Genomic DNA, 17,641 nt, shown 5'->3' with positions numbered 1-17,641 from the left:
CCAATTATTGCTAAGGACTACGTGACCGTTTAGGTGATCATGTCCATCCCGTGCAATAATGTTTGTACGTCGATGACGATGCTGTATTTTAAGACCAGAGGGCCCTTTTTCACACAGCTCGCATCGTCCAGGGCTAGTTTTGTGAGCACAAGGATGAATTGTCTTAACTACGTAGGCCTCCACAGTCTCCAGATCTCAATACTATTGGACCTTAATGGTCTACTGTGTAGAGAAGTGTGCATTATCGCTATCCACTCCTATCCTGCACATTTGGCGTCATCTGAAGATGGACATTATGAGTAGGTGGTTTTCCAGTCTACTGAAGTTTAACATACGTAGGAAACCTGCGAATACGCCCTTCAGCCATGTAAATGGATTCATACAACTGGCTTCGTTGGAGATTGGGGGGGGGGGGGGGACGTTAGAAAATTACGGGCCGTTAAAATGAGAATAAATCTTCTGAAAATCCATTATGGAAGTCTGACGTGTGAGAAAGATACTAGAAACATCTAGTGTGATATTGGGAGACACTCGTCGGAGGATGATGAGCGAAGGCAGACGTCTCGGAAGCCCGCTAAGGAACCGCGTTTTTTAGGGGGCGTGTCCTGCAAATGCCAAAATAAAGATTTAGATCTTGAGTTCAGTTTTGTTTAATGTGTGTCATTAATCTGTGAAGTACGTGATAAGAAAAGAAAGGAAGAAGGAAGAGTAGGTTTAACGTCCCTTCAACATATAGGTCATTAGAGAAGAAGCAAAGCACAGACTTATTCAAGGATGAGAAAAGAAATCGGCTGTGCCATTTCAAAGGAACTGTCGTTAGCTTACCTGGAGCGATCCAGAGAAATCACGGGAAACCTAAATCAGGATGATCGGATTTGGGTTTGAACCGCTGTCATCTTGGAAGCAACAAAAGGAACTACGCACTGAAGACTCTGCCCCTCTCTTCTGATCATGTAAGTAAGCTTACGCTGTGTGCTTTTTCTTGAACTGTTTCGTTTTTTCGGATCAGTGTTTCAACAGAGTGGTTGCAGTACAGTGCGCTCAGTGAATGCTGCCATTCTTCTTATGCTGTTAAGATATGAATCTAAACATGCAGTGGAAACATGTAGTGTTCAGACCACTTTATTTCAAGAACAGCTTGGGACAGAAAGTAGTTTTACGGATAATGGTATGAGTAAGATTACGCTCTCGTTCTACATGAAGATAAAGTTTCCATGGATTTCATAGCTTCACGTTGAATACACAACGATGGCATATACTGAGTTTATTGTCTTCCATGAGAGCTCTGTGCACTATGGTGCGAGACACAGATTACGTCACTGTTTTGATATCATAGGTGAAGCAAGATGTGTAGAGACCAGTGCGTCGCCATAGGAAATTGTCACCAACAACCTTTAGACTAGTTATGTTCTTGCTTATAGGCTTAGCAATCTGAAAGATTTTCTGTAATAAAGTAAGCTTACAGGTGGCGAACGTCACAATGGCAGCTATCGACTGTACAGTTAAGAAGTTCGCTCCTGAAAGTAGCCTGAGGCACCATCGGGACAAGCAGTCGAGTAAATAATTAGTAAATCGAAATTAACGTCACAACGAAGCTCCCTGATAAGCCTCAATCTTACCTGCGAACTTGGTTTAGTAATGTGTCGTCCAATGATACAATTTTGAATTTTGCAGGTAAAATCAGTGCTATAGGCGAACACCGTCTATAAAGTGTGTTGCGAATGCAGTTGGTACTAAAAGAATAAAAAATAAAATCTAATGTCTAATGCAGCAGATCTACTGCTTTGACATCAGAAATGTAATAAGGAATAATTTCTTCCCCTTCAACACTGGCGGGGAGGGGAGAGGGGGGTATGGGTCAGCGAGAAAAAGTTTCGTAAAGGTTTGGAACTTTTGTGTAAAGTTCGTCGGAATTCGCTAAGTGCTCTCATTCTCAAACATTGTATGAATGTAACCCGGGTAATATTTGTGCCTTGAGCTACACCACCTGCAGAAAAATACACAGTTTTCGTCTGTAATACTTAACTTATTCTGTTAAGCCTTTAACAGAAGATTTCAGCTTGTAATGCGTAGATTATGCATTTAAATTTTAAAATCGGTCAATAACTGCATGAAATATCGAAAATCAAAATTTTTGCTGCCCTTGAAGCCGTTAGTTTGGTGACCCGATAATAATACCGTGCCTCGGGTGAGCTATTTAGCAATGTAGCCACTGTTCCCGATAACACTGTACGATGGGCTGTCATGAGGTCATAATAGTAATGAGTTTTCAATGATCACCTGGAGAAACAAAGCTGAGTAGTTAATTTTATGTGTGTTTTCACGTATATGTCTGCAGTACTGATATAAACTGCAATCTCCTCACCACAGTACCACAAACGCCGCCAGAGGAACCATATAGCGTAATGGCGTAGTCAGTTGATGAAGTGCAGTTGGGTTGAACATTTTTTTTTGTTCCTTTAGTACCCTCTATGGTACTGTACCTCGGAGATATCAATATGTGCCTGGACTGTAGACACGTAACAGCGAAAAAAAAGTAGCTTAATTTTTCGGAGTATGATAAACCCTGATATTGTAGTATTTTGTTACGATATGATTTCAGAGTTATTTCAGTAGTACGTACCTGGGCTTGTCGCATTAGTTTCGATAGAAATGTGAGACAGGTGGGTGTGCTCCGTACCCTGCAAAAGAACTCTGTCCACGCGGCAGGGATCGCTTAAATCCAGCCCCAGTACCCACCACACGAAGTACCAAGCTACAGTGAAGGTTAATTTCATAACTTTCCATCGTTATGACTCATATTTAGCAGTATTGTGTACATCTCCCTGGTCTTAAATGAATTACAAAAGAATGTTCATTTAATCCATACATATTATAAAAATGGTTGAACGTGTGTATGTATGTTCCACATCTCCTCCTAAACCACTAGAAAGAATACTTAGTGACTTGCACCAAACTTTACACATAATTTCAAACCTTTACAAAACTTTTCCTCGCTGACGATCCACACAAAATGATGAAAGTCAAACGTTTATCGCTTGTCAGAGACAGCAAAGGACCTGGAAGAGCAGCTGAACGGAATGAACGTGGTCTTGAAAGGCGGATATAAGATGAACATCAACAAAAGCAAAACGAGAATAATGAAATGTAGTCGAATTAAAAATCGGGCGATGCTGCGGGAATTAGATTAGGAAATGAGACGCTTAAAGTAGTAAATGAGTATTGCTATTTGGGGTGCAAAATAACTGATGATGGTCGAAGTAGAGAGGATGTAAAATGTAGACTGGCAACAGCAAGGAAAGCATTCCTGAAGAAGACAAATTTGTTAACATCGAGTACAGATTTCAGTGTCAGGAAGTCGTTTCTGAAAGTATTTGTATGGAGTGTAGCCATGTATGGAAGTAAAACATGGACGATAAATAGTTTAGACAAGAAGAAGATAAAAGCTTTCGAAATGTGGTGCTACAGAAGGATGCTGAATATTAGATGGGTAGATCACATAACTAATGAGGAGGTATTGAATAGAATTGGAGAGAAGAGAAATTTGTGGCACAACTTGACTATATGAAGGGATCGGTTGGTAGGGCATATTCTGAGGCATCAAGGAATCACCAATTTAGTATTGGAGGGCAGCGTGGAGGATAAAAATCACAGAGGGAGATCAAGAGATGAATACACTAAACAGATTCAGAAGGATGTAGGTTGCAGTAGGTACTGGGAGGAGAAGAACCTTGCACAGGATAGTGTAGCATGGAGAGCTGCATCAAACCAGTCTCTGGACTGAAGACCACAACAACAACAACAACAACAACGACAACAAGGAATTTTCGCTGTTCATGTAATTACCGCATAAAGCATGACGATTTAATAATTAATTCTTCACCACTAACTCTACCCACGACACATTTTGCAGACAGCACTAATGTATACCACTGAAACTACCAGAAAAATTATATCATTGTACCGTACATAGTTCAAGAGATATGGTGTTATAAACACTGACATGCGTCGAAAACTGTCGCAGCATGCAAGGAGTTTAATTTTATTACTTCCTTGGTATTAACTCTGTTCGCAACACTTTTCGCAGAGAGTATCCTCACATGCTTCTAAATGGTCCTAGATAAGTATATTATTACACGAATCATAGTTCGGGAGATATGGGGTCATAGACACCAAGATGAGTGAAAAATTGCGGCCTCTTACATGACCATTCAATTTATTACTTCTTTACTATTAACTTTAATCATAACACATTTCGCGGACAGTAGCTACATATACCACTGGATGTACCTGAAAAATTATATCAATGTAGATCATTGAGCTGGGTGGAAATGAAACTGCAGGGGGAATTTCGCTAGAGGTACAGTTGAAGTATGCGTTCAAATACTTGTAAAATACGTTAAATATGTATGAATTAGATTTGACATGTGACGATTTCATCCAAATTTAGTACACATATTAGTTACAATCTGGAATGAAATACTGTAGTGGTAAGAACCCCAGCCTCGTGTGGGACGAGCGTGATAAAATGGAGAGAGAAGGGGGCAGTGGACAGTGAGCCGTAAGGAGGAGATGGACAAAGGGGAGTGGGAAAAGGACAGGGAAAGGAGAGGAGGAGATAGACGGAGAAGGGAAAGAGGAGGAAGGAGATAGACGGAGAGAGGGGGAAGGAGAAGATGGACAACCAGAGGGGGACGAGGAAATGGGCAGAGGAAGGGATGAGGAGGAGATGGACAAAGAGAAGGGTGGAGACAAGGAGGAAGATGGAATTAGAGAGGGAATAAGAGATGGACAGAGATGAGAGGAGGTGGTGGACAGAAGGGGAAGAACGAGATGGACTGCTAAAGATTGGAATAAGTACGTACCCAGGCAATGTTGGGGACTCAGCTAGTCAATTACAAAAATATACACGAAGTTATTGAAATACGCAAATCACTGAGAAAGTAATGTTTATTAAATATATTATAAAACATATATAAAATGGTATTAAAAATACAGGTCACTTGATAACTAAGTGAGAACGTGAAGCACCGTCGGCGAATTGTACAGGAGACAGCTAGAAGCGCCACAACGGACGTTGCGCTACCGCGGCCACAGCCTGAAGTTGACGGCGTTCATTGGCCTCAGGAGAAACTCGCCATTCAGTTTCAGATCCTCCAGCCTGTCCACCGTCTCCACGTGGAAGTTTCGCAGCACGTACGACAGCACCGCCTTCTCCTCCAGGATGGCGAACTTCTGGCCTGCGGATTGCAAAAGACACACAATTGTTCACTACAATTTGCATCTGTCACTTCTAGCAGAATGAAAACGTAATGCCTCAGCTGTAGAGTTTAGTAGCGCGTGTTCACCGACAAGATACTATAATCACAGTTTTGAGCTCCAGAAAATATCAAGAGATACGTAACTCTACCCTGCCTTAGGCCTCTATATTCAATACTGAGAGGGCGTATATTTGAGGTAGCATTTATCTGCGAGTTTCTAGAGTGGTTTTCTCACCGTTATGGGTTTGGTCTTTGCCGAATGCACCTCGTCATCGTAAGCTTTTAACGTGGCCATTTACGTAGCTGCATGTTAGACTAGCATGCGGGGCAAGCACTTTGTATGTGGATGCTAGACCGTCTGTAGTGAAATTTGAACTGTTCAAACTGCCAGACCCTTGGCCGTCTTTCAATTGTGGAAGTGTGTGTAATCATACCAAGGCACACGTGACCGAGCGTGTGTGTAGCGACAAGTTTGAATAATCATACGTCGTAGTGGCACCATGTCGAACAAAGTGAAGCCACTCAATTACAAACAGTAGGAGAAGTTTATTTGAGTATGTGGAAGCCATTCCTGGTTTAGGAGCATTAACATAGGCTTTTAATAGTGTTTCCCGCGATTCGCTAATGGCATTTAATCATCTGCGTTGCGGATGTTAGGAACTTCAGATAACGTTTTTCCACTAATCCGAAATTTTTTGTAACAAGCACATGGCTCTAAATCAAAGAGTTTATTTATGTGATAACAAGTTTTTCGATTCATTAACCACATTTCACATCGGACATCAAGAGTAATCTTTCGTTTCTTTTCCTTATCACAATGGCAAAGCCAAAAGGGGCAGCTTGTTGTCGTCCGAGCTCCGCGTATTCGAAGTTCAAACTGATACATCAGCCTTCTGACTGGATTGATGTGACCCGCCACGAATTACTTTCCTCTGCCAACATCTTCATCTCAGAGTAGCACTTGCGAACTATGGTTTCATTTATTTGCTGGATGTATTCCAGTCTCTGTCTTCCTCTACAGCTTCCTCTAGTACCAGGGAAGCTATTCCGTGATGTCTTAATAGATGTACTACCACCCTGTCCCTTCCTATTATCAGTGTTTTCCACATATTCCTTTCCTCGCCGATTCTGCGGAGAACCTCCTCAATGCATACCTTACCAGTCCATCTAATTTTCAACATTCTTCTGTAGCACCACATCTCAAAAGCTTCGATTCATTTCTGCTCCGTTTTTCCGAAAGCCCATGTTTCACAACCTGTGCTTGATAGTAGTAGACTTCCTCCGGACACGAATGGCATTTTTACCAATGATAATCTGCTTTTTATGCCCTTCTTGCTCCGTCCATCATGGGTTATTTTGTTCCCTAGTTACCAGAACTCCTTAACTTCATCTACTTCGTGACCCTCGATCCTGATGTTAAGTTTCTCGCTGTTCTCATTTCTGCTACTCCTCATTACATCAGTCTTTCTTCGATTTACTCTCAGTCCATATTCTGTACTAATGAGACTGTTCACTGCGTTCAACAGTTCCTGCAATTCTTGTTCACTTTCACTGAGGATAGCAATGTCATCGGCGAATCTTATCATTGACATCCTTTCACCTTGAATTTTAATTTGGTCGTGACCTTTTCTCTTATTTCCGTCATTGGTTCTTCGATGTAAGCGTTGAACAGTAGGGGTGGAAGACTACATCCGTGTCTTACACCATTTTATCCGAGCACTCTTGGTACTTGTACGTACCGAATATTAACTGTTTTTCCCTATGTCTTACCTCTATTTCCCTCAGAATATCGAAAATCTTGCACTGTTTAAGGTTGTCGTAAGCTTTTTCCAGGTCGACAAATCCTATGAACGTCTCTTGATTTTTCTTTCTATTAATTTTTAAGTTTCACAAAGCCGACTTAGACAATTACGTCACAGATTCTTTTACGTACACTATAACCGCGCAACTGTCTGTCGGTAATTATTTTTCGTATGTAACTGAATGTAAGGCAAACAAATTTAACTATCGTATGCAATTGATTCAGTCATAAATCAGCCTAGACACAAATTACGAAACTCATTTGGAATTCATACACTGTAGGCTTTCACTGACAGTGTTTACTTCAGTTACAATTTGCCAGCAGAGGGGTCTTACTACATAAGAGACACGCTGAGAAGGTGAGATACATAAGTGCTACTAAAAATGCTCGTCTCACGAAACTGTTTTGGATCAAAAGGTAACGTTAGTCTACAGCTAAATATTTGCCAAGCCATATTGGATTGGCGAGATTTCTTAGGCACTGATGACGCAAGACAAGAGTGGTACGTACTGTTACTATCGAGTGTGGCAGATTCCGTTCTGTTTGTTGGCAATACTTGATTCGTGATCACGTTTAGTAAGACAGTGTTTCATTCACCAAATAAGGTTTGCACCTTATGTGCTTTTTGAGATTTACGTTGTGGATCAGGTGTTCGTGCGGTGTAACAGGTTCCTATGTTACGCATCATTATATTTAAATCAGAGCTTATATCTTTCAAATCAAATAAAATTACAGATCTTTATTCATCGTAATTTTTTGTGAAAAACGAAATACGGCAAGTTTTCTCCTTGCTTCTCTTCTGCATCTAGACCACAAAGCTGTACGGTGCTGTGTCTTTGGTTATCTGTAATTTGGTTTGAATACTAAGAACAATTAAGCTTGATTTTATTTGGATTTGATAATAATGTGGTTAAGTCCTTCTACCAATAATATTTAAATTTTATATCTTATTTCAGCCAGCTAAGTAAGTTGGAAGTGGTTGATTAGGTGACGCAACGGTCACGGACCTTCAGCAAGCTATCTTTTGGCTTTCTCTTTTTCGCAATTCGAGCCTCAAATCGAATGTTCTTTGCAAAGTCCAATTACCATTGTTATTATGTAAATTATTTGTTGCATTTAAACTTAACATTATCACGGTCCCGTGTCACCAAGCCTACCTACGTGCCAACAACAACTTCTGTGCCATAAGGCACATATAATTACACAGGTATTAATTAATCTTTGGACTATTCAATGAAACAGGTGACGTTTAATTTCGTCAATTAATTTCAAAGTCTACGATCCTTTCCGTGATTATATTGTTCTCATGCTATTGTCGAAATGATGCGGCACTATTCCGCAAATATTTTACTTTCAGTTCTAAACATTTATAAAATCTACACAGGTGCGAGAATAAGGTAACATTACAATGTCTGTGCTGGGGGCGCCAAGTACCTCGTGTAACCTCAGTCCGTTTGTCCTTTATGAAATCCTCGTATTCTTTAGCTCAAATAATAAGTATTAAAATAAATGAAATTGCAGATCTTTACTTCAGATTAATTCATTTCACCAATTTTATTAAATGAAGAACAGATTTTAGTGACTAGCTATGAAGACTTGGACTCATACTTCGTGTAGACGTAACTATTTCTCGTGTTTTTGGTTGATTCAGTAGCTTAGTCAGATCCTCTTCTGCTGACAGCAGTTACGCAGCTAGTAAACATTCCTTTGCATTATTAAACCATTTTCAGACGACAGAAACTAAGTTTGCCCGAGATCTTTACGAGAACAACTACTTCACCCTTTGGGTATTTTTTGCGATATTTTTATAAATTCTGAGGGTGAGGAGCATGTTTCGCTCGGAAAAAGCTAACCGTATTTACATCCGCATGCAACCAACCGCCGGCCGCGGTGACCGTGCGGTTCTGGCGCTGCAGTCCGGAACCGCGGGACTTCTACGGTCGCAGGTTCGAATCCTGACTCGGGCATGGATGTGTGTGATGTCCTTAGGTTAGTTAGGTTTAAGTAGTTCTAAGTTCTAGGGGACTTATGACCTACGATGTTGAGTCCCATAGTGCTCAGAGCCATTTGAACCATTTTTTGCAACCAGCTATGCTACGAAAGCGGATCCATCTGAAGCTGGTAGAACTGGGGACAATGAGTAGTAAGCTATTAAATCTCCATTTGTATATCAGTAAAGAAATGCAGTGTTGTGACAGGAATAAGGTTGATGGCCTGATGTTCAGGACTGTGGAACTCATTGCAGAGGCGCCAATTAATACACAGAAAAGGAAGATTGGTAGCTTATAGAAAAACAGATCGGAGACTTCAACCGCTGTCAGTTCTCGAATGGTTACTAACGTGTTTGCCAGCGAATTAACCAAAGATGAATGTTCAGTTTTATCCAAAAGAGATAATTCTACTGTGAAGCCACTTAAGGTTCCCACGAAGAACATTAAAGCAAATACTGAGATAGGAATCCGTTTGTTAGCAAAATGCGTGGATGAAATTAGGACAGGAACGGCTAGGATATTACATAAATCCAAGCCACCTACCAGTAATTTGTCACAAGCGGAACGGAAGGAACATCAGTGCAGACGGTAGTAACCTTGCCCTCATCGCTGACAAAGGTAACACCACGATTGTGATGAAGGGTGAAGATTACCAAAAAAGATTAAATATCTTTAGGATAGGACTACTTATACGAAGCTTCAGAAAGATCTTAGGACAAAAATTTTAACAATTACCAATCAATTCACAGGATCTATGTCATCTCGGACCCTGAGAGTTTGGCAGCCGTGTTAGCCCATTTCGAAGACACTTTTCGTCAGAATGGATGTAGTGGAAGACAGATTAGACGTGCGTTGTGCTATCTACCAACTGTGCACCGGGTCAGTGATGATAATACCAAGATTGCACCAAAACCTACGGCCTTCTTGCCTTACGCAGGGAGCATTTCAAACAGGATTAGTCGTATTTTGTGGAAATATGACGTGAAGAGTGTTTTTCGAACACCACCCAAGATCAGGGTCGTTTTAAGTTTGGTAAAGGATGATCTCGGTTGGCGTAAGGCGCGTATCTGCCGCACTTCGTGCAGTTGCGGCATGTCGTATATTGGTCAGACTATCAGGACTGTGGAGGATCGGTATACTTACAAGGGAACCTCCCCATCGCACCCCCGTCAAATTTAGTTATAAGTTGGCACAGTGGATAGGCCTTGAAAAACTGAACACAGATCAATCGAGAAAACAAGAAGAAGTTGTGTGGAACTATGGAAAATATAAGTAAAATATACAAACTGAGTAGTTCATGCCCAACATAGGCAACATCAAGGTCGATCCGAGCTTAGGAGTGCCGTGGTCCTGTGGTTAGCGTGAGCAGCTGCGGAACGAGAGGTCCTTGGTTTAAGACTTCCCTCGAGTGAAAAGTTTTCTTTCTTTATTTTCGCAAAGTTATGATCTGTCCGTTCGTTCATTGACGTCTCTGTTCACTGTAATAAGTTTAGTGTCTGTGTTTTGCGACTGCACTGCAAAACCATGCGACTAGTGGACGAAGGGACGTGCCTCTCCAATAGGAACCGAAAACATTTGATGGCAAGGTCATAGGTCAACCGATTCCTCCACAGGAAAACACGTCTGATATATTCTATACGACAATGGTGACGGCATGTGCGTCACATGACAGGAATATGTTGTCGACCCACCAAACTTGTGCACTTGGCGAATGGGTAAAAAGATTCTTCTACCTTGCCCGATTTAGGTTTTCTTGTGGATGTGATAATCACTCCCAAAAAAGTGATGAAAACATAAGAGTTTGTCACATAAACTGCAACAAATGAATGCAACACAGTCGCACAGTTTTCCTTGTGCTCTGTCAAAACATATGTTTTAAAATTTTCAAATTTTTCCGTGTGTATACCGTCAAATCGTGCATATGTCCAAGCAAATCTGAATACGTCCTGGAATTTTGGAGAGCGAAGTGGATCATGTGTGAGTGCTGAACTTTGATAATTGTTTGAAAATAAAAAATTAAACTGTTCATTGGAGGGAAGACTTGAACCAAGGACCACTCGTTCCGCAGCTGCTCACGCTAACCACGGGACCACGGCGCTCCTGAGCAAATGCTATCCTTGATGTTGTATATCTTACACATGGACTACTCAGTTTGTTTATTTTGCTTATTTTTTTCATAGTTCCACACAACTTCTTCCTGTTTTCTTGATTGATCTGTGTTCAGTTTTTCAAGGCCTATCCACTGTGCCAACTTATAACTAAATCTGAGGTGGGTGCGATGGGGAGGTTCCCTTGTTAGCATAAGCGGCACACGCGCTTATAACAGCCGAGCAAATCCGCCAATGCAGAACAGTGTCTTTGGCAGCAGTCATCCTATGGAATATAACAGTACGGAGATTCTGGCATGCACTTCTAGCTATTGCGGTAGTGTTATTAAGGAAGCTGTTGAAATTAAATTAGCAAGTAACCTTATAAATAGAGATGGTTGTTTTTATTTAAATTTTGCATGGAATCCTGCTCTCCCACTTGTCAAAAATGAGAGGGACAGAGTTTATGCTACTTCACCAGTTGATTATTAATTTCATTATCGATAACTTCTGACGTCGATTATCAAAAATGGTTCAAATGGCTCTGAGCACTATGGGACTTAACTTCTGAGGTCATCAGTCCCCTAGAACTTAGAACTACTTAAACCTAACTAACCTAAGGACATCACACACATCCATGCCCGAGGCAGGACTCGAACCTGCGACCGTAGCGGTCGCGCGGTTCCAGACTGTTGCGCCTAGAACCGCTCGGTCACTCCGGCCGGCCGTCGATTATCTCTAGGTTTGTGATGGCGCTAATGTTTACTGTGTGTGTGTCTGTGTGTGTGTGTGTGTGTGTGTGTGTGTGTGTGTGTGTGTGTGTGTGCGTGTGTGTGCATGCGTGCGTGCGTTATCTCAATGGAGTTTCTTTGAAAACCGAGGTATTAAATTCGCTTGCACAGCGCTTACTTGCTGCAGTTTTGCCTTGAAACTAGCAGGGCGTGCTCCTGTCGAAATATCTGTGGTTGTCGACGACGTCACTCGACTGCATTCCAGTAAGATATTTCATATATAACAAATATTTTGTATCTCATATAGAAGCTAGCGAGTGGCGAGCGCAGTGGTTCGCACACTGGACTCGTATTCGGGAGGATGACGGATCAACTACCGTCTGGCCATCCAGATGTAAGTTTTCCGTGATTTTCCCAAATCATTTAATGCAAATGCCGGGATGGTTCTTTCTAAAGGGCACGTCCACTTTCCTTCTCCACCCTTCCATAATCCGAGCTTTTGCTCCGTCTCTAACGACCTCGTTTTAGACGGGAAGTTAAACATTACTCTCCTTCCTCCTCCTCTCACTGAAACCCATTTCCAGTACAGCAATGAATTTTATGAGTAAACTGACGGGTTGGCCGTGGGCAGCGCTCTTAGTCCAGCTGATTCGAGGAATTATTGATTTCTGGTTCGGAGACTGAATAATCTACCATAATCCGAGAGTTATTTCATCCAATGCGAAAAGCCTTGAAAGAGTTTGTAAGTGAGCAGAAGTCTGATTCAGTGGTGGATCAGGTGCATCACATTCGACGAAGTATGTAGTATCTGGTACCTTTCATTATTTAAAGAATACAATAGTTACACGTCTTACCTATGCAGTTTCGGGGCCCCGCGCTGAAGGGCACGTAGGCGAAGGGGTGCCTGCCCTGCACCCTCTCCTGCAGGAAGTTGTCCGGGTCGAAGCGATCAGGGTCCGGCCAGTAGTCGGGGTCGCGATGAGTGTTTCGGATGTTGAGGGTTATCGTGCAACCCTCAGGAATTTTGTAACCACCTGTGAGACATGAAAAGCGTGTAATCAAGAGTTACCTGGAATTCCACTCTGTGCAAGCTTTTCGCCATAAAACGTGGGAATGAATTTTAAAACAAGCTTGCTCTATCTGAAAATGTCAAAGATGCGTCGCTTCTGAGAACACCTCCGATGAAACACACAATGATGTAACAATGAAGGAAAGGGAGAGCGATTTACGTTTATCCACTGATTGACAAAGTCTGTCGATAATTTACTATCACTGCTGATGTTTAGCATCGTACGCCCTAATACTAAAGTTTCCCATTTTCAACCCCTCCAATTGCAACAGGTACAACTTTTTAATGTTTTCCTTTTAAGCTTTATAAGTTGGTTGGTTGGTTTGGGGGATTAAAGGGACCAGACTGCTACGGTCATCGGTCCCTAAGCTTTATAAGTGCTACGTATGAATAATTTGGTCTAGACATTGAAGGTTATCTTGCTCTCCATACGCATAAATACACAGGTTTCTGCTCATTTCTAGAAATTTCAGTGGCACAACACGATGTAGATGATGATGATGTTTGGTTTTTGGGGCGCACAACTGCGCGGTAATCATTGCCCATACAAAGTCCCAATTTTTACACAGTCCAACTTTTACACAGGCCAATCTAGCCACTGTCACGAGTGATGATGATGATGATGAAATGATGAGGGCAACACAAACACCCAGTCCCCGGGCAGAGAAAATCCCCAACCCGGCAAGGAATCGAACCCGGGACCCCAAGCTCCATAGGTGGCAACGCTAGCCATTAGATCACGAGCTGCGGACAACATGATGTAGAGGCTTGCATACAACGTCCAACATATACACTAGTCTGCAAACTTAATGACGAAAGTAGCTTTTGCATGATGTGTCACAGCCAAGTAACTTAGGTCGGTTAAACTTGGATCATACGTAGAAAGAACTGCTACAGTGTAGTGCAACAACGTTGAGCGGTGGGTGTACCTTGTTCGAAGATTTGGGGGTAATTAGACCCATACAACATTGTACTTTCCCACACAATAAAACCTGGACCATCAAAGCTATCACGTTCGGCAATATTCCTGAGTGCATTGCGTGTTCTTACCTCTTAATGAATATACGTTTTGTTAAGTTTGTATGACAGAAAGTGTAAAAATATTGGGATTACTTATTTCAATATTGGTATAGAGTAAATAGAATAATGAAGGACCGATGCATTGACAGAACACAAATGGGTAGTTCTCACAGGGATAGGGAAAGTATGCTTTAGGCATAATGGGGACGCAACGCACATTGTCTTCCGTAATGAGCAAGAAGCATCCAAAATATCCTTGCTTGATAAATAACAGCCCACTCATGGAGAGCTCAATAATTTGTAATTGGTACATTTAGGAATTGAACTTTTTGCAGATGTGTACAACAAACTTTGTTTGACACAGATATTGTACCTAGTATTTCCGTTTGGAACTGCTTACTCTAGCTTAGAAGTAGCTGTAAAATACCAATAATTAAATCTATCGGTCGTGCTGTTCCGATTAAATTTGCAGGTCTTTTGTACTTTTCTTGTCATATGCGTCTTTCCTTTGTTCGCTGTAACTATAAATCCAAGTAAGTGAATGAGAAAAAGCACGCAGCATTTTCAAGAATTTAACACTTTCCACGAAACTAAATACTAATCACCAATTTGGAAGGCAGGAGACATACTGGCGGAAGTAAAGGTGTGAGGGCGAGTCGTGAATTCTGCTTGGATAGCTGTCGTTGGAGCTCTTGCCCGTGAAAGGCAAAGGTACCTGGTTCGAATCCTGTTCCGGCACACAGTCTAAATCTGCTAGGGATCTTTATAACTCCCCACACTGCACTGCATTGCTGCATATACAGTATTCCTGCAGACCTTTGTTACACTACAGAGCGGTCAGCGTTACTTACTTCTCGAGATGCCTATACGACAGGTGAAGGAATACTCAGAGATCGGGCCTCGGATTTCCATAAAGGCCAACCACCTTTTGAGTCACTTTCAGTGAGTCACTTTCAGCTTGTCTAGATGCTGTGACTGCGGCCGGCGATTACAATGGCTACTAGCTGATGGCCGACATATTAAGATCAGACAGTTACATGGCCCAACAGCGACATAAAATTCGATTTCATACTTTTATTACATTGTTACAGTGGCCTACGTTGAGATAAAATTTCTATTTATGGACATTGAAAAGATTCCACATATTTCTGAGAACAGATGAAGGCACAAGAACGTACTGAGAACTGTCTCCACAGAATATCAGCTCTTCATCATCCAACTATCGCGCTATCAAATTCAAATTTTGTAACAAATAAAAAATTTAAATGTACTACAGTTTGTACGTCGTAGCATTTGAACTGACTCGCAGTCTCCTAAATAGAAATCATCTACGATGTTTTGTACCTACCAATTTCCACTTCCTTCGTCGCTCGGCGACCGATACCAGGCACACTAGGATATAGCCTCAAAGCTTCTTTTATGACCATCTCGAGGTACTTCATGTTGTTCAGATCATGTGTAGTTGGACGTCTGTTGGGATCGTCTCGAAATATATCATCCAGCTCAGCGAAGACTTTCTCCTACGAGCAGAGGGCAGCCTCAGTTAGATTCGTTCCACGGTCAAACAGTTTACACGCAACATTTCGCTCACATTCACAGGCAAACATGCACTGTACCTCCACCTCCTCTCTCTCTCTTTCTCTCTCTCTCTCTCTCTCTCTCCTTCTCTCTCCGTTCCCACCTCCCTCCCTTACACACACAAACACACACCCACAAATAAACCGAACACCCAGGCACAAAAACAGAACGCACATATAGATAATACTCTCACGAACTTCTACGCACGTAAATAGAAGTTTTGCATCACCCCGGTTCCCAGAACACCTGAAGATAGACGTTGACAGTGGATATTGTATCACAGATACAGTCCCTTTGACTGTTCAGAGATGTCACTGAACCTGCCCAAAGATGTAAACAACCATGCATGAGCAGCGCTTATTAGACAGAGGGGGTCCGACAGCCGATCAGTTCCAGTCATTCCACCAGGAAGGAGGTACACGACTTGTCTGTAGTTCAACCATGCCTAGACGGCCAATACCGCGGGTCGATCGCATCCGCAGTGTTACTTTGTGCCAGCAAGGGCCCTCAACACGGGAAGTGTCCAGGCGTCTCGGAGTGAACCAAAGCGATGTTGTTCGGACATGGAGGAGATACAGAAACACAGGGACTGTCGATGACATGCCTCGCTCAGGCTGCCCAAGGGCTACTACTGCACTGGATGACCGCTACCTACGGTTTAAGGCTCAGAGGAACCCTGACAGCAACGCCACCATGCTGCAGCCACAGGACGTGCAACCACAGGACGTCGTATTACGACTCAAACTGTGCGCAATAAGCTACAAGATGCGCAACTTCACTCCAGACGTCCATGGCGAGGTCCATCTTTGCAACAATGACCCCATGCAGCACGGTACAGATGGGCCCAACAACATGCCGAATGGACCGCTCAGGATTGGCATCATGCTCTGGCTCTGAGCACTATGGGACTTTACTTCTGAGGTCATCAGTCTCCTAGAACTTAGAACTACTTAAACCTAAGTAACCTAAGGACACCACACACATCCATGCCCGTGGCAGTATTCGAACCTGCGACCGTAGCGGTCGGGCGGCTCCAGACTGTAGCGCCTAGAACCGCTCGGCCACCCCGGCTGGCGACATCACGCTCTCCTCACAAATAAGTGTCGCATATGCCTTCAAAGAGACAATTGTCGCGCAGACGTGTTTGGAGGCAACCCAGTCAGGCTGAACGCGTTAGACACACTGTCCAGCGAATGCAGCAAGGTGGAGATTCCCTGCTGTTTTGGGGTGGCATTATTTGGGGCCGACGTTCGCCGCTGGTGGTCATGGAAGGCGCCGTAACGTCTGTACGATACGTCAATGCCACTTTACGAGCGATAGTGCAACTATATCGGCAGCATATTGGCGAGGCATTTGTCTTCATGGACGACAATTCGCGCCCCCATTGTGCACATTTTGTGAACGACTTCCTTCAGGATTACGACATCGCTCGAATAGAGTGGTCAGCATGTTCTGCAGACATGAATTCTACCGAACATGCCTGGGATCAATTGAAAAATGCTGTTTATGGACGACGTGACCCAACAACCACTCTGAGGGATCTACACCGAATCGCCGTTGAGGTGTGGGACAATCTGGACCAACAGTGCCTTGATGAACTTGTGAATATTATGCCACGACGAATACAGGCACGCGTCAATCCAAGAGGACGTGCTGCTTGGTATTGGAGGTACTCGTCTGTACAGCAGTCTGGACCACCACCTCTGAATGTCTCGCTGTATGGTGGTACAACATGCAAAGTGTGGTCTTCATGAGCAATAAAAAGGGCGGAAATTGTGGTTATTCCAATTTTCTGCGCAGGTTCCGGAACTCTCGGAACCGATGTGTGTTTTTTGTAGTATTGTACCAGCAATGAAACAGTCTGTATCTCAATGATGCCTCTCCAATTCGCAATTAAGTGCTTGGCATCATCACAAACGAAGCCGCCGAGGAGCAGTTGTCAACGGAATACACCGTACTGGTCGTCGGGCATAGAGACCACCCCCATGCAGTCACCGTACTACTGTAGATCTAGAGCTTGCAGCCCTGTTAATTGTGGTTGCAGTTAACGTGTGTCCGTTCTTGCCTGTTGCACAATGCAGCATCTGCTGCTGTAGTGTACTG

General features: G+C 42.8%; 1 protein-coding gene across 1 annotated transcript in view; it reads right to left on the bottom strand.

The window, feature by feature from the left end:
• The window catches only part of LOC124622962, a 246,818-nt gene that overhangs the window by 149,882 nt on the left and 79,295 nt on the right, over positions 1-17,641 (bottom strand). Inside the window, 3 exon segments of the mRNA XM_047148752.1 lie at positions 5,048-5,240; positions 12,726-12,905; positions 15,309-15,480. Coding sequence (XP_047004708.1) covers positions 5,048-5,240; positions 12,726-12,905; positions 15,309-15,480 — 545 coding nt within the window.

The sequence above is a fragment of the Schistocerca americana genome, chromosome 7, assembly GCF_021461395.2.
Source record: "Schistocerca americana isolate TAMUIC-IGC-003095 chromosome 7, iqSchAmer2.1, whole genome shotgun sequence".
NCBI lineage: Eukaryota > Metazoa > Arthropoda > Insecta > Orthoptera > Acrididae > Schistocerca > Schistocerca americana.
Note: the sequence above shows the minus strand (reverse complement) of the source record. Positions and strands in the feature narration are given on the sequence as shown.